This window comes from Haliotis rubra, unplaced genomic scaffold (genome assembly GCF_003918875.1).
Source record: "Haliotis rubra isolate DU_JTF1 unplaced genomic scaffold, ASM391887v1 Scf496, whole genome shotgun sequence".
NCBI lineage: Eukaryota > Metazoa > Mollusca > Gastropoda > Lepetellida > Haliotidae > Haliotis > Haliotis rubra.
In genome coordinates this window covers 451,492-478,013 of record NW_025767186.1, presented here as the reverse complement: position 1 = coordinate 478,013, position 26,522 = coordinate 451,492, and the positions used below count along the sequence as shown (strand labels likewise).

The 26,522-nt window shown below is 43.0% G+C and overlaps 2 protein-coding genes across 6 annotated transcripts in view; one reads left to right on the top strand and one right to left on the bottom strand.

Annotated features, from left to right (window-relative positions):
• The window catches only part of LOC124291560 (lysosomal alpha-mannosidase-like), a 56,761-nt gene extending 47,508 nt beyond the window's left edge, over positions 1 to 9,253 (bottom strand). For 2 of the 5 annotated variants that reach the window (XM_046728576.1, XM_046728577.1), the window contains exons 1-6: positions 9,098 to 9,253; positions 8,720 to 8,822; positions 7,581 to 7,754; positions 6,729 to 6,922; positions 3,738 to 3,846; positions 50 to 147 (exon numbers count right to left, since the gene is read on the bottom strand). In XM_046728576.1, the coding sequence (XP_046584532.1) occupies positions 50 to 147; positions 3,738 to 3,846; positions 6,729 to 6,922; positions 7,581 to 7,754; positions 8,720 to 8,822; positions 9,098 to 9,217 (798 nt within the window). In that variant the 5' untranslated portion in view covers positions 9,218 to 9,253. The remainder of the gene's footprint in view (positions 1 to 49; positions 148 to 3,737; positions 3,847 to 6,728; positions 6,923 to 7,580; positions 7,755 to 8,719; positions 8,823 to 9,097) is intronic. The other 3 variants (XM_046728574.1, XM_046728575.1, XM_046728578.1) reach the window with 2 other exon arrangements.
• An 80-nt stretch (positions 9,254 to 9,333) lies between these two features.
• LOC124291562 (transient receptor potential cation channel subfamily M member 2-like) overlaps positions 9,334 to 26,522 on the top strand; it is a 94,341-nt gene continuing 77,152 nt past the window's right edge. The window contains exons 1-4 of the mRNA XM_046728580.1: positions 9,334 to 9,661; positions 11,378 to 12,415; positions 14,026 to 14,105; positions 14,888 to 15,059. Coding sequence (XP_046584536.1) covers positions 11,648 to 12,415; positions 14,026 to 14,105; positions 14,888 to 15,059 — 1,020 coding nt within the window. The 5' untranslated portion in view covers positions 9,334 to 9,661; positions 11,378 to 11,647. The remainder of the gene's footprint in view (positions 9,662 to 11,377; positions 12,416 to 14,025; positions 14,106 to 14,887; positions 15,060 to 26,522) is intronic.

The window sequence follows — 26,522 nt, the reverse complement described above, 5'->3', positions numbered from 1 at the left end:
TTCATATCTGCCAGGAGCTATTCCTGTAAAGGTAAGAGTTTGAGATTACCATGATGGGGTGGTCTGTACACAGAGCATCAAAACAGAATCCTGGTGGTGGTTGGTACATGTTGGGCAACGCTCCCGTGAACAGGTCGGCCCTCCCACCTACGTCAACATACACACGGCATCACACACTGCCATTGTTGAACTACGTCAAAACTATTTTACATTTACACCTTTCCTGCCTTATTGGTTAATTTCCAAAGTGATTGAAATAAAACTAAAATAAAACTCACTACCCCTGGTAATTATTAGCTTTTGGTTTTGTAAATCTGGGTCAATAGGATATTAAAAGAAATTCAAATTTTTCATGAAGCTTTCATCAGTTTGTATTTATGGAAACAACTGATATCCTTGCATCAATAGTACCTGCCTCCGTCAAACTTCATTTTTCATTAGCTTCAATACTAGTTCTTGCCATAACTCCCCCAATTCTTATTGGATGGGAACATCGTTTACTGAAGCAATAAAAATATAATATAATATAACCCTGTAAAATCATATGAAATTTTCCATGAAATATGATAACATAATAATAGACACAAGAGGTAAATTGTTAAATTTTGCAATGTAATTTCTTGATATTCTAAGTTTTCGTTTAGTATGTTTTGTCAATATCTAGATACACTATAAATATTTCATTAAAGATGATTTGTCTACTCCTGTACAAGGACAGTGATAGTCAGCATGACCAAGACGCCAGTGGCGGACATGTCTGTGTTGTCCCGTAGCTGTGTTCTTCCATAGCTAGCTGTGTCTCCCAGTAGCTGTGTCTTCCCGTAGCTGTGTCCTCCCATAGCTGTGTCCTCCCATAGCTTGTTGTCCCGTAGCTGTGTCATCCCGTAGCTGTGTCTTTCCGTAGCTGTGTCTGCCTGTAGCTGTGTCTTCCCATAGCTGTGTCGTCCTCAGCTGTGTCGTCCTGTAGCTGTGTCATCCCCTAGCTGTGTCTTCCTGTAGCTGTCTCGTCCCGTAGCTGTGTCGTCCTGTCCTGTATCTGCATCGTTCCGTAGCTGTGTCTTCCTGTAGCTATGTCATCCTGTAGCTGTGTCGTCCCGTAGCTGTGTCGTCCTGTCCTGTATCTGCATCGTTTCGTAGCTGTGTCTTCCTGTAGCTATGTCATCCTGTAGATGTGTCATTCCGTAGCTGTGTCATCCCATAACTGTGTCGTCCTCAGCTGTGTCGTCCCGTACCTGTGTCATCATGTAACTGTGTCATCCCGTAGCTGTGTTGTCCTGTAGCTGAGTCGTCCTGTAGCTGTGTCATCCCGCAGCTGTATCGTCCTGTAGCTGTGTCGTTCCATAGCTGTGTCATCCCATAACTGTCATCAGGTACCTGTGTCGTCCCATAGCTGTGTTGTCCTGTAGCTGTGTCGTCCTGTAGCCGTGTCGTCCTGTAACTGTGTCATCCCATAGCTGTGACATTCTGTAGCCGTGTTGTCCCGTAGCTGTGTCTTCCTGTAGCTGTTTTGTCTCGTAGCTGTGTCTTCCCATAGCTGTGTCTTCCCATAGCTGCGACATCCCATAGCTGCGTCATCCCGTAGCTGCGTCGTCTTGTAGCTGTGTCGTCCTGTACCTGTGTTGTCCCATCGCTGTGTCGCCCTGTAGCTGTGTCGTTCCGTCCCGTAGAAGCGTCGTCCCGTACCTGTGTCATCCCGTAGCTGTGTCGTCCTGTACCTGTGTCATCCCATAGCTGTGTCGTCCTGTACCTGTGTCATCCCGTACCTGTGTCATCCTGTAGCTGTGTTGTCCCGTAGCTGCGACATCCCGTAGTTGTGTCGTCCCGTAGCTGTGTCGTCCTGTACCTGTGTTGTCCCATCGCTGTGTCGCCCTGTAGCTGTGTCGTTCCGTCCCGTAGAAGTGTCGTCCCGTACCTGTGTCATCATGTAACTGTGTCATCCTGTAGCTGAGTCGTCCTGTAGCTGTGTCATCCCGCAGCTGTATCGTCCTGTAGCTGTGTCGTTCCATAGCTGTGTCATCCCATAACTGTCATCAGGTACCTGTGTCGTCCCATAGCTGTGTTGTCCTGTAGCTGTGTCGTCCTGTAGCCGTGTCGTCCTGTAACTGTGTCATTCCATAGCTGTGACATTCTGTAGCCGTGTTGTCCCGTAGCTGTGTCTTCCCGTAGCTGTTTTGTCTCGTAGCTGTGTCTTCCCATAGCTGTGTCTTCCCATAGCTGCGACATCCCATAGCTGCGTCATCCCGTAGCTGTGTCGTCTTGTAGCTGTGTCGTCTTGTAGCTGTGTCGTCCTGTACCTGTGTTGTCCCATCGCTGTGTCGCCCTGTAGCTGTGTCGTTCCGTCCCGTAGAAGTGTCGTCCCGTACCTGTGTCATCCCATAGCTGTGTCATCCCATAGCTGTGTCGTCCTGTACCTGTGTCATCCCGTACCTGTGTTGTCCCGTAGCTGTGTCTTCCCGTAGCTGTGTCGTCCTGTAGCTGTGTCTTCCTGTACCTGTGTTGTCCCATTGCTGTGTCGCCCTGTAGCTGTGTCGTTCCGTCCCGTAGAAGTGTCGTCCTGTACCTGTGTCATCATGTGGATGTGTCATCCCGTACCTGTGTCATCCTGTAGCCGTGTTGTCCCATAGCTGTGTCTTCCCGTAGCTGTTTTGTCTCGTAGCTGTGTCTTCCCATAGCTGAGTCGTCCCATAGCTGCGTCATCCCGTAGCTGTGTCGTCCTGTACCTGTGTCATCTCGTCGCTGTGTCGCCCTGTAGCTGTGTCGTTCCGTCCCGTAGAAGTGTCGTCCCGTACCTGTGTCATCCCGGACCTGTGTCATCCTGTAGCCGTGTTGTCCCGTAGCTGTGTCTTCCCGTAGCTGTTTTGTCTCGTAGCTGTGTCTTCCCATAGCTGAGTCGCCCCATAGCTGCGTCATCCCGCAGCTGTGTCTTTCTTGTAGCTGTGTCGTCCTGTAGCTGTGTCACTGTGGTGAATCAGTCAGCATGGATGTGTTTAGCATTTTTTCAGGTGTTGGCAAGTACAGAGATGACAGGACAGCACAGTAGCTGTGTCATCCTGTAGCTGTGTCGTCCTGTAGCTGTGTCGTCGTGTAACTGTGTCGTCCTGGTCGTCCTGTAACTGTGTCGTCCTGTAACTGTGTCTTTCTGTAGCTGTGTCTTCCTGTAGCTGTGTCTTCTTCGTAGCTGTGTCACTATGGTGAATCAGTCAGCATGGATGTGTTGAGCATTTACTTCAGGTGTTGGCAAGTACAGCGATGACAGGACAGCACCATGATTTACTAACACGATGACCTTGAAGTTTGACCAGTCTTGACCACCAAATGTTCAAAGCAGGGTCTCAGAAGGTGTACGCCAAGTTTACTGATAAATGCATTAATAAATTTTGGGAAAGTGTGGCTATATACTATTCTGTGATTTATTTCTATATCTTGAACTTTCATGACAAACATACATAGTCACTACACAACAATCACCAGAAGCAGTCAGATTCCAACAAAACCTCAAGGCAGCCCTGTTTCAGTGGCCGATAATTACTGGCGAACTGATTGTGTATACAGTTGTTAAATATTGTTTTAAAAATTGTGATGGTAAAATGCTCCCTAATCAGTATGAAAATACTATTTGAAATTCAAAACATACAGAAAGAATATAACTCATATTCCTGTCATTTAACACCATAGCAATTACACAAATGGCAAGGAAATATTCTGTCAAGTTTTGGACAAAGAATAAACAAACTGACCAATATTTTTTGGGCTCCCTCTCCAAATCATTTCCATCGTCGTATGGTTCAGTCTCCTGTTCTTGTCAGCATAGTCGAGACGCCCAAAATACAGACCATCATATCCCATCTGCATATGGTGAACAAATTGTTGTATCAGTAAACAGTAAACACATAATCTGGCATGGTGTATTGGTCAGTACCAATGGGCTGCCCTGTCAGTAATCACATACATCTGCCATGGTGTATTGGTCAGCACTGATGGGCTGCCCTGTCAGTAATCACATACATCTGGCATGGTGTATTGGTCAGCACTGATGGGCTGCCCTGTCAGTAATCACATACATCTGGCATGGTGTATTGGTCAGCACTGATGGGCTGCCCTGTCAGTAATCACATACATCTGGCATGGTGTATTGGTCAGCACTGAAGGGCTGCCCTGTCAGTAATCACATACATCTGCCATGGTGTATTGGTCAGCACTGATGGGCTGCCCTGTCAGTAATCACATACATCTGCCATGGTGTATTCATGGGGATGGGGAATCACAAAACTTACAAATTGATTAAATCTCTCCTTGACACATGTTAAACTACATGGCCAGGTAAAATAAGAATACTCTTATTCAAATTTGGATTTGGTCTTGCGTGAATATCGTTTGCATCGGATCATTGTACCAAGTTTCAGACAATGATTTTATGACTGCTTCCTTCAACACTGGCATCACTCTCCACCATTTCGTAAACATACAGTTACCATTCTCAGTACAATATTCTTTTGTCATGTGCTCAGATGAGAAACTTCATTCTATGACTTTAACATAATAACATTATATCATTAGACTGAATCTGTATATGGAGAATGTGCATTTAATAACATGTACATCATGTTTGTAACAAAGTCCTGATCTCTGGAGCATTGGTGACCAGTCCATGACATTGGCAGTTGACGTGTCCACCAGTGCTGATGACCGACTGCCAAAATTAACCATCAGGTACCACTTGACCATTCTATAATCAAAACCATCTGCACCCCCTCACTCTGCACGTCATGTGACTTCCAAGCTGATCTGTCCATGGATGAACAATTTTACAAAAGAAACTTTAGAAAATTTAATGTTTTATTCCATTTTCTTTTAAGAACACTTGGTTATGTCTCAGTGAAGCCTTCCACACATTTTCTTATTGTAGGGAGAAAATAATGAATGTGTCATTCAGGACAAGTTATTAAGCTTAAGCTCACACGTTTTATCATTTTCAACCTTTGTATTTGTGAGAAGGCCTCACAAGCTGTAGTACACTCTTGATTGTGACCTGGAACAAAGGTCAAAACACTGATATCGATCTGCCTCTTATCTCCGAAGGACTTCTGAATCACTTCTAACAAAGGTCACTATCCGCACTTCAGTAAATAGTTTCTGTACCATCAACTACCATGGGAGCCTAGGTTATCTTATCATCCGGTCATCTCCTCACATAGGAACAACTGTAATACCTGTGTACTTAGGTTTAACCTGTATCTGTTTTCTGACATTCATTATCAGAGGCAGACTGTCTCACCTGACATTCAGTGACACCACATCTCACCTGACATTCAGTGACACCACATTTCACCTGACATTCAGTGACACCACATTTCACCTGACATTCAGTGACACCACATTTCACCTGACATTCAGTGACACCACATTTCACCTGACATTCACTGACACCACATTTCACCTGACATTCAGTGACACCACATTTCACCTGACATTCAGTGACACCACATTTCACCTGACATTCAGTGGCACTACATCTCACCTGACATTCAGTGACACCACATCTCACCTGACATTCAGTGACACCACATCTCACCTGACATTCAGTGGCACTACATCTCACCTGACATACATCTCACCTGACATTCAGTGACACCACATCTCACCTGACATTCAGTGACACCACATCTCACCTGACATTCAGTGACACCACATCTCACCTGACATTCAGTGGCACTACATCTCACCTGACATACATCTCACCTGACATTCAGTGACACCACATCTCACCTGACATTCAGTGACACCACATCTCACCTGACATTCAGTGGCACTACATCTCACCTGACATTCAGTGACACCACATCTCACCTGACATTCAGTGGCACTACATCTCACCTGACATTCAGTGGAACCATGTCACACCTGACATTCAGTGGCACTACATCTCACCTGACATTCAGTGACACCACATCTCACCTGACATTCAGTGACACCCCATTTCACCTGACATTCATTGACACCACATCTCACCTGACATTCAGTGGCACTACATTTCACCTGACATTCAGTGACACCACATTTCACCTGACATTCAGTGACACCACATCTCTCCTGACATTCAGTGGAACCACATCTCACCTGACATTCAGTGACACCACATCTCACCTGACATTCAGTGGAACCATGTCACACCTGACATTCAGTGGAACCATGTTTTACCTGACATTCAGTGGAATCATGTCTCACCTGAAATTCAGTGGAACCATGTCTCACCTGACATTCAGTGGAACCACGTCTCACCTGACATTCAGTGGAACCATGTCACACCTGAAATTCAGTGGCATCCATGTCTCACCTGACATTCAGTGGAACCACGTCTCACCTGACATTCTGGAACATTCACACCTGAAATTCAGGGCACCACGCCTCACCTGTGGAACATTCAGTGGAACCACGTCTCACCTGACATTCAGTGGAACCATGTCACACCTGAAATTCAGTGGAATCATGTCTCACCTGACATTCAGTGGAACCACGTCTCACCTGACATTCAGTGGAACCATGTCACACCTGAAATTCAGTGGCACCACGTCTCACCTGACATTCAGTGGAACCATGTCACACCTGACATTCAGTGGAACCACATCTTACCTGACATTCAGTGGAACCATATCTCACCTGACATTCAGTGGCACCACGTCTTAATCAGTATATATTTGTCATTATGTCTTTCCTGAGTCCTATCTTACCTGTGCAAACAGAGAAGCTTGTTCTCGTGAGTGTCCAAATGGATCAACCTGCCAAGCTATCCGAGGACGACCACACTCTCCAAAATTGGTCCTGAGGAACTCTAGTCCCAGTGCATGCTGGTCGATAATTGCATTGTAGTGTGTGGAAGCCTCATCATTCATGCACCATCCTCCGAGGATAAACTCAAGACGACCTACGACCAAAATAAACACATCAAATAAAATACATGAATCTCTGAAGGAAGAATAACTGGAGCTGTCTGAGGGTTACTTGTCAACGTGATCATGATTTGGTTCGCAGTGAAACATCTCCAGTGTAACACGTAACCAAATGATTTGATATCATGATCCTACACAGGGCACAACAAACTATGTTATAAATGCAGGTAACTTCTTCGAGTGGCATTTTAAAACTCCTGCCTGACAACGGTACAAAAATCTGTATCAAAATGTCACACTCATGAATTAAAGAAGTTGTTATCCATAAAGTTTGTTCAATTAATGTTACAAATGCTAATATATAATCAACAGATTTTCTGAATACAGACTTGCATGAGATCTATCTTTGTTGACCACATGTCTCACCTTCCTTGACAAGTCCCCTGACCACATGTCTCACCTCCCTGACAAGTCCCTTCACCACATGTCTCACCTCCCCGACAAGTCCCCTGACCACATGTCTCACCTCCCTGACAAGTCCCTTCACCACATGTCTCACCTCCCTGACAAGTCCCTTCACCACATGTCTCACCTCCCTGACAAGTCCCCTGACCACATGTCTCACCTCCCTTGACAAGTCCCCTGACCACATGTCTCACCTTCCTTGACAAGTCCTCTCACCACATGTCTCACCTTCGTTGACAAGTCCCTTCACTACATGTCTCATGCTGTCATCCTGCTCCCGCCACCACCGGGCAAAGAAAGCGATTTCCACATAGATGAAACGGCGTGTGGGGTCCTTCTGCAGCTCCGGGATGACCGAGTCAAGGATGTACTGCACCCCCGCAGTCTGAATATCATTATGGTCTGTAACAACACAAACCAAACATAGCAATTATGTTGTACAGAAGTACAGTATGGTTAACCAGGGCCTGATATAAGCACTTAGAACTTGCATTGGTGCAACCTGAAACTGCTAACTGCAACCATTTATGTATATCAACTTGCACCCAGTGCACGTTAATATTTTGTGTTCAAAGAACACAAACTTCAGCTTGAAAACAGAATGATGAGGAACTGGCTTGGAGTAGTGACTCTGAACAGTACTGCATGAACAGTGACTGAAGGACGTACTTTATTGTTCATGAAGGTCTAGGAAGTAAGATAAATAATCTTATCAGACCCAGAATGTTTTTTTGTAATGATGTTCAGTTCTAAACCATCTTTACCAAAACTCAAGCATTATATAAGATTCTATATTGAGCAGCAGGTGCAAACTGTTTTTGTTTGGTGCCTTAGGTTGCACTGGGTGCAAGTAGGTTTCATTGCCTTAAATCGAGCCTTGTTAACACAGGTTCAGTATGGATAAGCAGTAGAGTATAGAACCTTGTTCAGTAAGGTTAACCAGCAGAGTATAGTTAACTGTTGAAACATTGTTAACTGGTATGTTATTGCTAGCTGGCAAAATATTTTTAACTGGTAGAATTAGAAATACCAGGTTGCGTTGCGTTATTGTTAACAGGGATAGTAAGAATAACTGAAAACAAGAGATTAACTGAGAAATATTGGCAGTTTGACAGGTATAATTAACTGGTATACCATGGCTTAGTTTGCATCCAGTACCAGTCAAATCAGTAACTCTAACCTACTGAATTCAATATTCATACCAATCACAGCATACAAGTATTTACAGAAGCATTGATGGCAGACAATGATAGATCTGTCAATTAAATATTCAATAAATGAAACTGCTTTGTTCTGAAACAAGCTGGATTATAACAAATATATGCTAAATATAATTAAGGCAGTAAGGAATTTAATAATGTACCTACCTCCGTAGAAATACTGATCCACAGTCTTGAGCCAGCCAACATCATCGTGTGTGTGCGGAACTATGTGTACATTGATCATCCCGTCCTTCACCGGGTTACAGCTCTGAACAAGAGGATATCCATCATATAGGCAAGATAGAACAATACAAGAATGGAGATCAAAACAGATTGGGGAGCATATGATAAACCACAACAGCCTAATGGCCAGTGGGTGACCTCTTTGGTCTTGATGGGATGGCATTCATCACGGGACTCTATGGCCGCTACAATACCAGTATGATCTGACGATAATAATAAGGTCTTATAGATTTATGGGTGGATGTCGGAAATCATGTGTAACGAAACTACCGGGAAGCGAAATGACACCGTTCTACTTACTTCGTAGCCGCATGTGGGGGCATCTATCGTGAAGTCGCTGCTATAGCCTGGACGAGAAACTGTCATACATATCTGTTGCAGAAACAGCAGAACCAAAACGAGCAACCTGCAAACCTCCATTTTGTTCTGTCATGTGACTTCGGCGGAAATTCAAATGTTACGGTGCGCAACACAAGCAGCAGAATCAGTCTACTCGTTAGCTGGTTCCTGGCTCCCTGTGCGCGTTGTCAACTTGCGGCAAAGTATATTGCGATGTGTGAGACGGGGCTTAGATTGGCAGACGTGAACCTAGTACAGTCGCTGCGACATTGTAAAACATATATTTAGCACATCTCTTCAATATTATTGTTACAAATTATATTAGTATGTACGGTTTGTGGTCATTTAATACAGCTACTGTCTAGTCAAACTGTAATTTAGGTTCATTTCTTCATTATATTATTGATATAAGCGACTGATCTGAGAATCATCATGGCTACTTGTCAACAGATATAAACATGCCACAGAAGAGCCCGAAACAAAGCAGCATTTGACAGAATGCTTGATAAAACACTTCGAAATATGGTAATTACATAGATTGTCACATAACATGTGATTTATATCTCCGTTTCATGATTCCAATCCAAGCAGTTGAACACGAGGTTTATTCGGTAGACTGCAGTGGACAGGTGGAATGATTGGGTCCATTCACATGAAAGTAAATTAAAGCGTGAAATTTGTAAATTTAGAAAATGGGGCCTGCACAAATAAAACCAGCGAATCTACATGACGAACTCATCTTTGCCGAGACATGGTACGAACAAAGGATTGTATGGGAGTTCATTTATCTAAAGGGGTCGTACTCGCACGGGTACTGTTACTACTGGCAAACAAGGATAAGTTGGACCGGCGCAGAGAACGCGTTTACGAGAAGTAGGCGGAGCACGGCAATGAACAAAGCCATTTGGTTTGTGAAAGGTAGAACAGATAAAGTCTGTGAAAGGTAGCCTAGTGCACGTGCATTGCATGGCGATTAAATTGATTCCACGCGTAGCTGCACATGCATAAGACTTTTATATCGGTGTAGCAAGTTGCACTACACTTTATCGTGGACAACATGCGGCCCCTTCGCTAACAATGGGCAGCACTCATACATGCTAATATGGGTCAACTGTCAGGTCGGTGCTCAACTTATCCTTGGTTGCCAGTAGATTTGTACCGGGAACGAATGTTATAGCGAAACAGGAGCACTTTACTTATTCCGTTACCATTGTTTTAGCTACTTCCGCTTGTTGTATATAGGAGTCTAACACTAACACTAACCCTGCTAACACTAACCTTAAGTTTCCCTCCGATCATGCGCAGAAAATATGTTTAGTGGTACCAGTCTTAGTAAATGTATCTGCAAAACATTTTCAAGGAAATTCTCTTTCTGATATACAGACCCATGCCAGTTATATTCGGACGCTTGACATAATTTACATAGACTCACATGTTATTTCAGTGTAGCATAAATAATTTTCTTGAAGTGACAGGCAAATATGAAATCATCTCTGCTTTCTGCACATAATTTCAATTCAATTTTCTGACCACTATTTAACTAATGACATCACATTTATTATTTACTTATGTATGGTTCCACAATGCACAATCCCATAGGCCGCCACGTTAAAGGAGTTCACGGCACTGTAGGCATGTTGATTAAATTGTTGCCATTCGATAAATAGGTAGCGGAAAATTAAACAGAAATTATGTGATTGTAGGTAAGATGATTCCTCGCAACTGTGCAAAATTTGACTTGTATCTTACGAAAATTAAATTCATGAAAATTATTTTTTCTACACTAAATTAACATGCATGTCTATGGAAATTACATCAAGTGTCCGAATATGACTGGCACGGGTCTGTAGATAATGTATATTTCATCACAATCGGATTTGATTTAATCAATGTTAAAAAACACCACTGACAGTATGTTGTAATTGCTGTGATGAAAGTCTTTATGTTTAATTATTAAATGATGTAGAATAAATATGGACTGAGTATATTCGAATTTTTATTACAGTTAATTCAATGCTTATTCATTCATGAACATGTCTGTTAGTATAGAACAAACTTTATGGATAACAACTTCTTATTCGTGAGTGCGACGTTTCGATACCGATTCTTGTACCGTTGTAAAGTTTGTTCTATATTGTACTTCCCAACTTCTAAAATGCCACTCAAAGAAGTGTCTGTTAGGTCTAACACTGTGTGTAATAGTGTGAAAAGGAATGTAATGTTGCAATATTTTATTACCAGGTTAGCAAAGACATACATCTGACCTGCATCCTTAATGAAGTCAACAAAATATGTCACAAGATGTCGACACATTCCTTCTGCGACAGCGTGTGTTGAGTGTTGGATCCGAGAGAGAGTTGGATGATTTAGCCGCAGCTCGCAGTGGAACATCTACTGACCTGCAGACTCTGCACCAGGTCAGGGAAACTATGGAAGACAGCCATGACAATGACTCCTACCTAGACATGTACCGTCCTGGGACTGCAAAACCACCTCACCATCATCGGGCAGATGAGGATGAAGCAGCTCGTTCAACACACACAACATCACAGGGTGACCGGGATGTCAAACACAGGACTGCTACAAAAAGTCCAAAGGTCACCTGAGCGAAAAAACACTCAAAACCTAAATCAGTGGACTGTTGATGCCTCTGGCAGTGCACCAATTACTGGAAGTCCTGTTAAAGTTAAAGAAAATCTGCCTGAAGTTGAGATAGTAAAAGCCGGAGCAGCAAAGGGAGACTACTCTGAAGAAGCTGGTGTAAGTGAGGATGTTTCTCGAGGTCCCCGGTACTCTAGTCACAGAAGTTACAGTGAAATTATGGATAATATGTCTGTTCAGGATCCATTCAATGCAGACCCTGAGTATTCAGGAAAATCAAAATCTTCTAAAATTCCAAGGAAGAAGAAAAGCCTTTCCCATGACCAAAGTTCTGATTCGATTCCAATGGGCAAGGTTTCAAAGCACTTTGCTAAAGAACCAAAGAAACTAAGGAAAAAGCACAGACATCATCACCAAGGTAGTGAGTCCCTCAACAGTACTGCTACCTATGTGATTGAGCCAGGCATTGTAAACGATGGATACGATGATTCAGGGAACGGTACAAGAAAAGGGAGCAAAGGTGTTGTTGATGACCATGTAAGCAATGCGACATATACACTGTCTGAAGGGGAGCCTGACAGCCAGGGTCTGAAGGAAAGTTTCAACAAGTTCATGCGCAAACTGAATACAGTGAAAGTACCATCGGGGCCATCTGAGACTGGAAGTTCTTTGAACCAGGTATGTTATTAATGATAGGATATATACAGTAATGATCAGAAAAAATGCGACTTTTCACAGACGTAGTTTCAAAATTTATTTACTGATCAATTCAGTTATATTTTTCTTACATCCACTCTGGATACTGAAGTTTACATTTATGCAAGTCAATAGTCTGTTAGTCCACCGTTTCTCTCGATGCACTGCTGAATACGACGTCCCATGCTGTCAATCAAATTGTCTATGTAGCCCTGGGGTAGGTCCACCCATATTTGACTGATGAGATTAGATCACTCAACGACACTCTTCGGTTCCAACTTTTCTAATTTGTCCTTCATAATCTGCCACACATTTTCAATTGGGTTCAGGTCTGATGCCACTGGAAAATTCTGTAAGGTCACGTGACTCGTTTCAAACCAGTTACAGGTGTGTCTTGACTTGTGTACAGGTGCATTGTCCTGTATAAGTTTGAAAGGTATTCCACTCTGTCCTATATGGGATTCCACTATGCCTTCTTGTATAAGTTGACAGTACTTGCGTGAATCCATCCTTCCTGTAATAGTTAGCAGCGGCGTTACCCCAAGTTTGCCTATACCACCCCAAACCATGACACTGGGTGAGAACTTCAGAACCAGTTTGCAGTTACGTCCACCTCTTGACCACCTCTTTCTTGTGATCCTATAATACTGAAACTTTGATTCGTCCGTAAAAATCTCATTTGAAAAGTCTGTACCCTGCATTTCCCTCCACCACTCCAGCCTTTTCTCCATGTGTGCTGTTGTCATCAATGGAACTTTCTTCGGCACGCACTTAACATATCCAGATTGCTTTAAAGATCTTCTGATTGTCTATTCTGATACCTTAGGGGTTCCTTGACTTGACGCCTTCACGGCAAGCTGTTTTGCAGACCAGTTTGGGTACACCACTGCGAGACGTGCAATACGTCGTCTGTCATTTGCCCCAAGAGTAACACAACGTCCTGATCCAGCCTGTCGCTCTGTCCCTAACCCTGCATCAAATTTCTTCAAATTTCGGTAAACAGAGGCCCGATGCAGTCCCGTCAGTTTCACAAGTCTAGTTACGGATCTAATACCTGCTTCATAATATCCCAAGAGTCGATTTCTGTTGTTTTGTAACGTCATGGCAAAGCTTCGGCATCGTCTGCTAGCAATGAGGTCATGTGATCAAGCCATCCCTAAACCCAAGGGAGATAATTCCAAACCAACGAGGCAAGCTACTGGCGGCTTTCGGCTTTTTTGATAGTGGGATCAAGTCTACAGAAAAAAGTTTTTTTTTGCTCGTTACTATATATATATATATAGCACATATATCCGCGCAACTAGTACATGCTCAAGGCACTGTTTTTTCCCTTGGTCATTGGATGTCTGTCTCAACGGCACATCGTATTATCTATCTCCCTTGGGATCATACAACTCTTGCAGCAACTAGGCACACCAAGTTATTGCGTCTTTCCCATCCTTACGACTAATACGAGGCCTTACGATATATCATTACACGAGGAGCCCTTCCTGGACCGTCAGTGGAGGAGCATGTATACAACTCCATATTACTGACACTATTAATTATCTAATCATTTTGCTGATCACACCATTCATATTCATTTGTTTCAGAAAGCAGTTTCTAGATTTATTTCAAGGAAAATAAACCAACGAGAGTGTAAGAAATTTGCAAAAGACAAAAACTCCAAAACGTAAGTCTTTCTTCTGAAACTGTCATGATAGCTGGCAGGCGAGTGTTTCTATCTCATAGTTATTGTGACTATAAACATGCTTAGTGACAGCAATTCCATTGTGATAAGTACTGCTTAATACTTATCATGCTTATATAAGTTATAACAATTCTCCATGTAATCCTTTATTATAAACATTGTATGTAAAGTTATTATAATTGTACCCTGTTTTTACATGATTATATAGGATTGTTCGTCATGACTGTACCTATTATATCGGTGCAGTGTAGACATGATCATGATGATTAAACCAGGCCTGCTTGCAGAATATCATCATGATGATTAAACCAAGTCTGCTTGCAGAATATCATCATGATTATAAGTGGTTGCAGCAAACTCAAAGGGACCACTATTTTTAGTTCTATAAAACAGTTCTTATACATATTTCGACCAATCTATCCAGGGACTGGGACTAAGAAGACAGTTTGTGGTGTCTGTCAGTTCATTATACGTGTGGTCGTGGACTGTACACATGGTGTTTTACCAAGCATAGCTTTTACACAGATAAACAGATTTTGTTTATTGCAAATTGCTGTCAAATTTAAATTAATGATGACATTGACAATCAAGGGTTAATTAGTTCAAGGATTGCTGTTAAAGATGGGTCTACATACTGACATCCTCCCATCGTTACCTTGAAGTACTGATACTGTTGTGGTGCAAGAATTTCACCTTTCAGTACATAGTGAATTGCTGGAATCATGTCCAGTTTGTTATTCTGCTTCTTTTGATTAATCCTCCAGGAATGCGTGTCTATGTGGCCGACCAATACAATGGCACGAAGACCAAGGCATCCAGGTAGACCTGAAGAAACACGAGATCTGGAACATGAAGACACACACTGTTACAAAGCCATGTGATTCCTTCGGAGAAATTCTTTTTCGAGGATTCGGACATGATGTCTCTAACTCTCCAGTATGTAACTATGTTATCCACACATACTAAGGCGGGAAATAAGGGAAACAGTTTGTGCGTCATGTCAAATTGCTGGGACCTTTTAGCCATACACTACTAGTTACTAGTGTGATTTCACTTCCTGTTTTAAACTTACAATCCCGGGCCCAATTGCACAGAACAATCTTAGTTACAATCAATCTTAGGGCCTTACAATCAACTTGGTGGGGTAGCCTAGTGGCTAAAGCGTTGACTCGTCACGCCGAAGACCCGGGTTCAAATCCCCACATGGGTACAATGTGTGAAGCCCATTTCTGGTGTCACCCGCCGTGATGTTGCTGGAATATTGCTAAAAGCGGCGTAAAACCAAACTCAGTCAGTCAGTACAATCAACTTTACAATCACCATACAATTGCCCTAATTCATTTGCACAAAGCCGATATTAGTGGATTGTAAGACGGCATGGATTTAAGATCACGATCTTAACTAAGATCGAAAACATCAACGGTAGGTAGGAATGTCTTGAACTCGACTCCTGTCTACAGTTGTCTGCAAATGTGCATAGCTAGCTGCACATTTAAAGAGTGGAACTGGTTACTGCACACAATCCATAACTCCCTCAGTCGCACCTTGCAGAATTTTCATGAAAAAAATTTCCACAAATCTTTGAAGGAAACGATTACGTGAAGATAACACACATTTTTCTACATTCTTACTGTCTGGATTTATAAAAATATAAACAAAATATCCTTATGATATAGCACCTAAATGTCTGGTTGGCCAATGGTTGCCAATGAAACGTTTAATACGCATCTATTTGGGGGATTTGGTGTAAAACCCCAAATATATCCCTCAAGTATAATTTTTGTAAAGATATGAAAAGGTGACATGACTACGGGAGTGTTGTGGAAAATGCATGACAGGGAAATATGAAGAATAAATATAGTTGCAGGCAAAGATGTGGGCTCCTTGGCTTTAGTTCTATTTATCTATCTATTGTATCTGAGGGCTAGAAATCATCGTCCAAAACGGAGCCAGAACACGTTTTTGACAGGCGAGCGATCTTCCAAATACAGCCGGGGTTGCGGGGGGTGATGTACCTTTTAAGAAGTTCTGGAGAAGAAATAGTTCCCTCTTTAAAAGGCTGTATCTCAGTTGTTCTTGGGTCTGTGGTCAAAACAATTAGTGTTCTGGAATCACCAAGCCTTCATCTGCCATACTGCTTTTACTACCGTCTTCGCCATGCCTGTGGCTTTGACTCCAAGGTCCACCCATGGTACGACCCTGAACATGTCCAGGGCGTCATGGAAAATGATGCTTTCAAACTTCTGTGGAACAGGCCCATATACAGCCTCAGAAGAATTATCGTACAGGCTAGTGAATTTCCCTGGACTTATGACTCGACGCAGGGCGGCGTAAATATCGAAGCTATGAACATCCACCCCGACGCGTCTGAACAACCGTTTCGATCAATCTCCACATGCTGATAATGAGAGACGTAAGACGAATCTTTAGTAAGGGGGCAACACCGTGTCGTGAGGGACAATGATCAATTCGTCTCGGACGAATCCCCTACCCGGTCTGTCTTGCAAGTAATACAGATTCTGTTCGTCGTCTTTGATGTCCACTCGGTCGATTCGGTACGTTTTCATGGACCATACGGGGTCTGTGGCGGACGTTTATCCCCTCCTTAGAGTTCACCGGGCTGGTACAGATACCTCACAACGACCCGGTCCAGTAGTTTTTTCTACCGATGGCACAGCCGATGCGGTCATCACAGATTTCATACGAATGGTGTCGACAGGTCTTTTATCAAGGCGTCGAGTGGCTTCGTTGTTGATTGCCGACACCACTCGCGGTAAGCGTACGACCCATTCTGTCGATCGTTTTTCTGGGTTGACCATCTCTCGAGTATACTGACGTCCGAACCGATGGCTTGGCTTCTGTGAGCTCCAGCCACGCCTCGTCTCACCTGGACTTCATGCTTCAATAACAGCTGCGACACGGCTCCCATGAACTCGCGTCTGGGATCGACTTGTAATTCGGTCGACCTGGTCAAGCGACTGCGTTTGTAGATATGTTCTAAGGCCTTAGCGACTTGACTCTACTCTTTGGTCGTTAACGACTCGGCCTCCTTGTAGCGACTGGCAACGTCCACGATGGTCAGGGCGTACTTGTACGTTTTGTTTCTCACCCTGTCGTGCCGGAGAAACAGGAGGTCGGCTTGATGGGTACGATTGGATACGGAAATGTCAAACTTTCTTCTCGGGATGTATCGGGGAGCCGGCAGGTTCGCTTGCCAGATGGCTTGTTTTTTAAGCCAAGCTTTGGTGGCATCCTTAGAGGCGCGAGCGGCTTTGGCTAGCTTCGGGACAGCGTCCACACCTTTCCAGTAACCCCGAGGGCCGTAGTAAACCTTCTCCATGATGTATACACGCTATTATCCATTCAATAGTCTGTCTAGACCTCAACGCATAGAGTGGAGTTTCCTTTATTGGGGGTCTCGGAAACACCCAACGCGTTGAGGTCTACTGTTGGTATCCATAGCTATAAGCTTCCCTGATGTTTTTCTCTTCGCGTTGTAAGAATGTGAGAAACGTTTAGGCTGTGTCGGGACCTCAGTAGATCACGGGAGTCTCTGTTTCATCGTCACATCGAACGACCACGTACCCGAACCTGCAGGCTTGGTGTTCTTGGGTTTTGTACGTAAAACTTTTTTCCGGGGATGGCGCGATGTGGGCGGCCCGTTTGATGAGTGCTTCGAAGTCGGCGTAAATGACGTAAGGCATGGGCATTTGATGTTTGTGGTTGATGAATTTTAAGATGTTTTCATGTTCTCGAGGCATGTCGATTCGGATCGCCGTCTCTCCCACACCTCGGCAGTCTGCGCAGACTTTTAATATGTGTATAGTGATACTTACCCTTTTCGATCATAAATAAATTGATTCTGCGCACATCATCGGCCATGGAGCTGATTTGGTGTACGATGGTCGTATTGCCTTCGTGGCCGAAGACATTGATGGCTAAATGGTTTAGTTTTTCAAATCGGGTCCAGTAGGAAATGGGTGTGGGTTTAACTAAGCCATCCCAGTTAAGCCCGTCGTCTTCGGAGTAGCTCGAAGGTCTATTCTTATTAATAGCTACTGGAAATAAGCCAGCTCTCACCGAATATACTGCACAAGCATCGTCTTTATTTTTAATGTTATTAATGGCTTTTTTATTTCTGTAGTAAGGTGGCAAGTCTAGGTACGATGTGCCTTTGAATGGTACGTAGTTCGCTATATCCAAAAGATGGTGTTGATACTTACCACCACCCACCCGGAGCCCCTGTGCGTCCATCGTTCCAACGATTCTTGTATTTTTTGTAGCGAGGTATCGAGGGATCGAGGGTGAATTGAAGTACGACTTCCTGCTTGCCTCTGAAGTAAGGCTTGATGGACTCGGTACTGCCATCCGTCTGCTGTTTGTTGAGCGACATGTGGATGGTCAACTGGTATTTGATACTTTTTAAATCATCCAATTTTTCCTTATCCTGACTCATGTTTATTTGCTTGTCTTCTTCTTCTGGCGAACCTAGTGGAACACTTGTATCTCCCAATTGAAGCTCCCTTCAATAAAAAATCACTCATTAGTACTGACCACGTGTTACCTCCCTTCCACAAGCTCGGGAACGAGGGCGCCACCTGAACCCATGTGCCTCACTCTCTCCTTCTTCGCCCAGTGAGCAAGACGTGAGAGCACCCGTGTCTCCCTGCACACTATATCCTTTATTTATATTTAGTTTGTTACCTCTTATATTCATCTATAGAGGTGTAACTAGTATCATTATTCAACATGCATTGATAATTATTAGCGTGTTTCTGCTGCTTGATTCACGGTTCACGTGGTTTGCTCAGCAGTTTATGCTTAATAAAATCTGCACTGTTTGTAAATTACGTTACTCTGCTACCGATCCACATTTAAAATGCCCTAGTTGCATTACTCCATGTTCTATTGTTTCTCGTTGTAAAATTATGTATTAATTTACCAATTTCTGCCTTTGATAAATATTTATGTTCCGCTTTTGAGACGGAAGGCAGATAAATCTCGAAACAATCTTCAGTCATGGCTAATAGATCGGAGTCAGATATATCCTGAGTTACTTTCGGGATAAGCGTGGGGCGAGTCCGCTATATCTAGAAGCGACCTGCTTCCCAGGACGCTCCTTCATCACAGTCTAAAACTAGAAGAACTTCCACGCCGCCTCAACGTATGCTCCGAGCCCCAAGGTCTACAGCCTCGTCAAAGGGAAATCCACGAAGACTACTAAAAACTTTGCTTCTGATATTCAGAATTATGTTTATATGATGATGACATTTCGATTATCATTCCAGATGTATGTCATAAGAAGTGACCAGTAATGGCTACCGTCACTTCAGCGCAGATCAACATGCAATCAGAGATGCCTACGCTGACGCCGAGATTATAACTGAGGGTCCCGTCACTATCACAGAGGACACCCTCAACGCCAGCGCAGACCATCCCAGACGACCTGGTCAACCAAATCATGAGGCTGATGGAAGACCATTACGGGCTTACAGAGGCCTCAGAGCCACGGGCCCCAGAGCCCACCCCATACTAAGTGATACAGGGCCCCAGAGCCGCCTTTGACCTCGCGTAGGGCCCTGAGCCCATAGACGCACCTCCGCCGAAGGGCAACCCTGCCCAGAGTGAGCTCTTTGCATAAGGTATCCCAGGCGCCTCCGAGGAGGAGCTAGAGCCTGACCCTTTGCAAGAGGCTTCATGGAGAAGGAGCTTCGCTTCAGCACGCACCTTGTCATGTAATGGCATGCGTTCGCAAAGCAAGCACTCATATGTCGGATTGGACACTGACTCCAGACATTAGCGCAAGACGCTAAGGCTAAGTGGTTCTACAATGCCTAGGAGGCGTTCGCGTAGCCCTCAACGTTCGAGAAGTCCAGAGCGTCTGCGAAGCCATCACCGTTCTCGAAGCCCACAGTTTCCGCGAAGGATGTCTTCTCCAAGGTCTACATACACTAGCCAATCGTCAGTCCGTTCTCCTCAGTCCTCACATAGATCTTCTTACAGATCGAGGCTCCGACATACGACCATACCTCAGAGGAAGACGATGGTATCATTTAAGATCGGACTCTAGACACTTCGCTAAGGAAGTCCCAGGCCGCCTCCGCGAAGGATCTAGAGCCTCACCAGTTGAGAGGGACATCGCGGAGAAGGAGCGCTTCGCCGAGCCCACACCCTGTAGAACACAGAGGTCGTTCGCGAAGCAAGCGCTCATATATTGATCGGACTCTGACTCGATACTTTCGCGAAGGTCGCGAAGGCTAAGTGGCTCCAAGTCTACTTCACCCAGAAGATCTAGAAGCATTACTTTGAGATCTTCGGCTGAGTCCAGTTAAGCCGAGGAAGTCTCCTCCAAGGTTTCCATATACTAGCCACTCGTCATATATAGCCACTCGTCAGTCCGTTCTAGACATCACATGAGTTGTTTATCAACTGTAAGCCATATGCCGTCTACAAGCCTACACGAAGACAATTGCACAGGCTATTTACAACACACAACGTCGCTGTATTAATTTATCAACGGATGAAGAGCCTAATTAGGGATCTTCAAGCCGACTACCTACTACGATAAGATTATCTACATGCGTGACCATTACGCAGATCTGCAGACAATTCAAAACGAAATTGAACAGCAGTCTTGTTACAGCGAGTAAAACTCATAATCGTCAACGATTTCCTCAGAAGTAATATGTACAAGAAGTTCAGCTTTAACAGTCTACAAGCTGACAACTTGCAAGGTTATTGAACCTTATATAAGGAAGTCGGAATTATCTTCAAGACTGAAGTTACTTTCACAACAGCCTGGAAAATAACTTACCCAGCATTAATATTACAGAGCGAGGTATTTCGCGCCGGAGGTTTCGCGCGTTTACCATCAACCCTCAAAACACGTGGTCACTCGGGTAACCTCGGGAAGTTACGGTGAAGACCGACAATTGTTCTAATATCAACGATGGCACTATATTATACAAGGTTCCTTTCCTGATACACCGGTGACGTCACAGCGCGGGTACTCTACAGAATCAAAATGCCTTGTTCTGATTGGACCGAGATGGACAACGCTACGCACGAGGTCGATCATAGTTCACAGTTCAACACATAGGTTGCAAGTGACAACAATATATCAGTGAACGAGCAAAGCCTCCTTACAGTCCAGCTAATCTAAACCTTCATGATTGGGCTACCTTCTGGAGGTTAGAGACCTCCCCTGTCAAGTAAAGCGAGCGAGGACACGCAGCCAGACGATTTTTACATAAAGTTCAATGATGGCAGTCACCCCTGGTTATGCATCTACATCGTCAAGCACTTCGCAAGCTTAATTTACCTCGACGACGGGATACAAATGGATCCAAATCCATAGCGTCTCAGACTACAGTTGAATTCATCATCAAGCTACTAACACAACTAGATGGTTGGTAAACCTACTTAAGTTGGACCTAGAACCTTCGCAAGATCTGCTATTTCTAGGTTTTTGATTTGTAACGGCGCAGAATCGTATAATTGTACTGGAGGACCATGGATCAAGATCCAACAGTCATTTCCACAAGCCTTACTATCTCCGCTACCACTACGACAGTGACAGAGTCTGTTGGGGTTACGCACTTCAGCTCAGCTCAAGACATGACAGACAGAGGCAGACTACAATTACATCCGTTACAAGTCATCAGCAATTCGCATCTAGACGAATCTCTGCCATTCAATTCATCGGTTCATGTCAAACCTCATCTACTATGATGCACCAAGAGATCGAATGTTTGAATAGGCGTCTCGTTAATAGAGCTGGAATCGATAACACTTCTCTACGTAGATGTGTCACTATAAAGTTGGGGAGCCCATCTTGCCAACAGGACGGCATCAGGGCTATGAGCAATCAAGAGAGCAATTACACATAAATCTGCTAGAGATGCAAGCAGTAATAAACGCCTTAATACACTGGAGCAACTTTTCCGCCACCAGCGTTAATCTCACAAGTTTACTCTAAATCAGTCTAAAGCAGAGCCTCCATCTGATTTTGGTCACGGCCTACTGACCAGCGAGGAAGTGGTTTCCAACTCTTATTCAAGAAATCGGACAACCAATACTACATCTTACAGAGTGCTCGAATCTGTTAATACATCCGCACACCAAACAAGCGGACGGAAAGCCAGATATATTCCAACTTCACGTATGGATTGTATCAAGGCGTGTCTGAATAACAAGTTATTCAGCCAGAGCGGCAAAGCAATCTAACTTGCCCTGCGTAACTCAACTGGCAACTTATACGATGACAAATGGCACAGTTTTGTCAATTATGCTGCAAAGGAAGGATTTACAGCTAGATATGCTACTCATCCTCAAGTGGCGGACTACTTATGTTATCTACGCCAGACTAAGATTTTATAAGGCTCAGCTTGTCCACCTATCTTGCAGCAATAGCTCTATCATAACTGAGAACGGTCAAGTTAACCTAACCCAGTTACTGCGCCTGCTACGAGCTTTCGATTGGAGGATTAAAGCGGAAGTTCACGCTCCAACTTGGGATCTGAATATAGTACTCCAACACCTCACCAGTGAGGTTTATGAACACGCTTTGATGATATACTTGAACCCCATGATACGATGAATCTATCACGATGGCCAGTAACAGCACTGAAAATATATCTCCACCGAGCCAAACAGGAGGGAAAATGCAAGAGATTTATTTCCTTTATCAAGCTACATGAGCGACGGAAGTCTCACGTGCTACTATATCTCCTTTTGGATCAGAACTGTCATACTACGTGCCTACAAGACTGTAGGACTCAACCCTCCATGAGCTTCTAATCCTCATAATATTAGAGCGCTAACATCTGCAATTGCTCTACACAAATGCTTTTGGAATAATGGAGGGTTATTTCTGGAGATCCGATATGGTGTTTGCCAACCACTATCTGAGAGATATCACCACCGAGGACATCTCAGGTATCCACCTATTCGGTCCCATGGTCCTCGCACAACAGTTGACAGTTCCTCGGAGAAGATAAGTCCATCTTACAGAATTTTACTTATCTTATAACAGTACTAAATAGCTACATGCTATATATATTTTGCTTAAGTTCAATTTATTATCTTAAGCTCAGTACTATGGTTATTATATCATACAATATATAAGCTAACAACTCTACGGAGTTTGTTATTATATATTTAGCTTAAGTTAATCATATCTTAAGCTCAGTACTATGGTTACATTATAAATATATTAGCTAACAAATTCTACGGAGTTTTTTGCTATTATATATGTAGCTTAAGTTTATTCATATCTTAAGCTCATTACCAGTGTAGGAAAGATGTAGAAAATCTAGCCTGTCCACAGGACTGGCTGGTCAAATTTTTTACCAGTCCTGCCAAAATCTAGCCTGTCCTCCAAATATAAATAAAACACCATTTCAAGACTTAAAACTGGTTTGTTTAATTTTAAGCTATAATTTAATATTCACACACAGAGATGGACTGTTAAATCTCTCCTAGTGGAATCATCTGATTATTCTAGTATCCTTTGTCAGTAAATATTCAAAAAGGTTATAATAAAATAATGATTATGTCATTGGTTTGCTAAAACTGACCCGACATGAGGACGGACCAGATGTTTTTTTAACCCGTCCTCCATAAAATTCACCCGTCTCGGACGTTGGGACGGGCTATCTTTCCTACACTGTCATTACTATGTTTATATCTTATAAGTATATTAGCTAACAAACTCTAAAGAGTTTTTTGCTATCATATACTTAGCTTCAGTTTCATCATATCTTAAGCATTATGGTTACATTATACCATGTATTAGCTAACAAACTCTACGGAGTTTTTGCTATTATATATGTAGCTTAAGTTTATTCATATCTTAAAGCTCAGTACTGTGTTTATATCATATAAGTATATTAGCTAACAAACTCTAAAGAGTTTTTACTATCATATACTTAGCTTAAGTTTCATCATATTTTAAGCATTATGGTTACATTATAAAATGTAATAGCTAACAAACTCTACACGGAGTTGTTTTGGCTATTTAGGTTGCTTAAGTTAATTATATCTTAAGCACAGTTCTATAATCATACTATATATATGCCTACAACTCTTAGGAGTTCTACTATTATATATATGTTCAGCTTAAGTTTCAATCCTTAAGCTCAGTCATATGTTCATTTCATAACATGTATTAGTTAACAAACTCTCAGTAGTTGGTTACTATTATACAGCTTAAAGTATCATTATACCTTAAGCACAATTCTGTTATAACTTACATATATGCATATTGTAAGCTTACTACTTTGGTTCTTATAAAAGTATTCATTATAAACTATCAACAGTTTATACTATCACATTAATAGCTTTAGCTTAATTAATGTTCTATATACTGTTATTATATTCAGTAAATTGTAATAACCCTTATATGGCAACTGATAAGTTAACAGCAGGAATTCAGTTCAGTGCCTTCATGAAGTTCCCTTAGGGTTATTACAATTATCTCAGTTCAAATCACTGATTAGTAAAATCCAAAGTATATATAATCCCACCTCCTATTCCGTAGGATTCTACAAGCAAATAAACATGAGTCAGGATAAGGAAAAATATGAAATTTTTAGAGTAAAATTAATATTTTTATACTTATCCTGACTCATGAGGTAAGCCCTCCCGTCCTCCCCACTTAACACTTTGGATTTCCCTGGAAATTCAGGTGTTGGGCTCAGTATATGAGGAGAGAGTGAGGCACATGGGTTCAGGTGGCGCCCTCGTTCCCGCGCTTGTGGAAGGGAGGTAACTCGTGGTCAGTACTAATGAGTGATTTTTTATTGAAGGGAGCTTCAATTGGGAGATACAAGTGTTCCACTAGGTTCGTCAGAAGAAGAAGACAAGCAAATAAACATGAGTCAGGATAAGTATAAAAATATTAATTTTACTCTAAAAATTTCATACTCTTCTTCGAATTTGTCGGCGATCAGGGGTTTGACGCTGTTGACGTTGATGTTAGACTGCACAGTCATTTTCCAGCCTCTCAGATACTTACCCACGGCATGGTCCGTCGGCACGAATCTCAACTCAACCATCTCGGTGTCTTCCAGCATGGTGGCCAGTTTGGCTTTCCACATGCGAGAATAACCCTTCAACCTCTGTTCTTTAGCTCGGAGTTTGAGGTCTCGCACGGTAGGGGGCTTGACATACTTCATGTCGAGCAAGGTGAGCAGTTGGGGTTTCCTCATGCAAGAATAACCCACCAATCCACATTTTTTCGCTTTGAGTTCGCCGACGGTCGTCATGATTGCTATATCAATGTGCTAAAACTTTAAAAAAAAAAAAAAAAAATTATATTCAAGTGCAAAGTCAAATGTCTAATAAGTTGTTTAATGAAGCGCACGTAAAATCTTTTGATTTTTTTTTATTATTCTGAGGAGTCGGTTACGTTCGTTGAGATAAGCTCTTTTCGTCAAGTAGATGAGATGACCTCAGACCACGTCCGCTCCGTGGGCTTTGCAACGCGATAATGACATTTGACGCCAATCCTGCACACTTCGCACGTGAAGTTGACGAAACCCTTTCTGATGGACATCATGTGGATGCCGCAATAGTCGGTCATGCATTTCCTGTCGCAGGTTTCAGTTTTTCCGAGAAGCACATACTGACACTGAAACGGTGCACGTCGTCGCATCTTTATACACATGTAAATATATTTTAGACACATAAATAAATATTTTAGTCTAATTGTTTGGCGATCCATATAGTGGCGGCTAATCCTTAGGCCACAAAAATCACCTCCCGGTCTTGCTGTGCCTTGGGAGGGGTGTAATACTGGGAGAGGGTGGGTTCGTTGCCGAGGGGATTGAGCCGTTTGCCAGTAAGCAGGTGGTATCGTTGCATGGCGTCGTCGATGTCCTTGAACGTTCGAAGGGCGTGGTTTTCGCTTTGGAGTTTGGTGTTGATGAAATCGATTCTTGCAGTTTCTCCACGGCCAAATCGTGACGTTTCCGTTCCGCTTCGATTTCGGCCGGGTTGGACGTTCGTAATCTAGAAAAGAGATAGTTGCTTTATATGTACGTTATTATTTTTTTATTTCAATATGTTTTCCGGAATGATGCCATGCTTGACGAGCATCGCTTTGGTGGCCATCGCGAGTCCCAAGTTGAACACGAGCATGCCCATGTCTTGCAGGTTGAAATTGAGACTGGGTGCCGGTTGTTTGGTGATCATTTTGCTCAATCGAGCGTAGCCTATGGCCAGCCCGCTGATCACAGTGGCGTGATACGGGTCGTTGACGAATGTTTTTCCGTCGGGGTTAGACATGGTGTGTATATATAATTTTTAATTTTTTTTTATTTAAATTATAACATGATATGAGGATTTACTTCTAATTGAGGTGCTGCCGGTGTTTTCGGTGGTTTCATCATTTCGGCA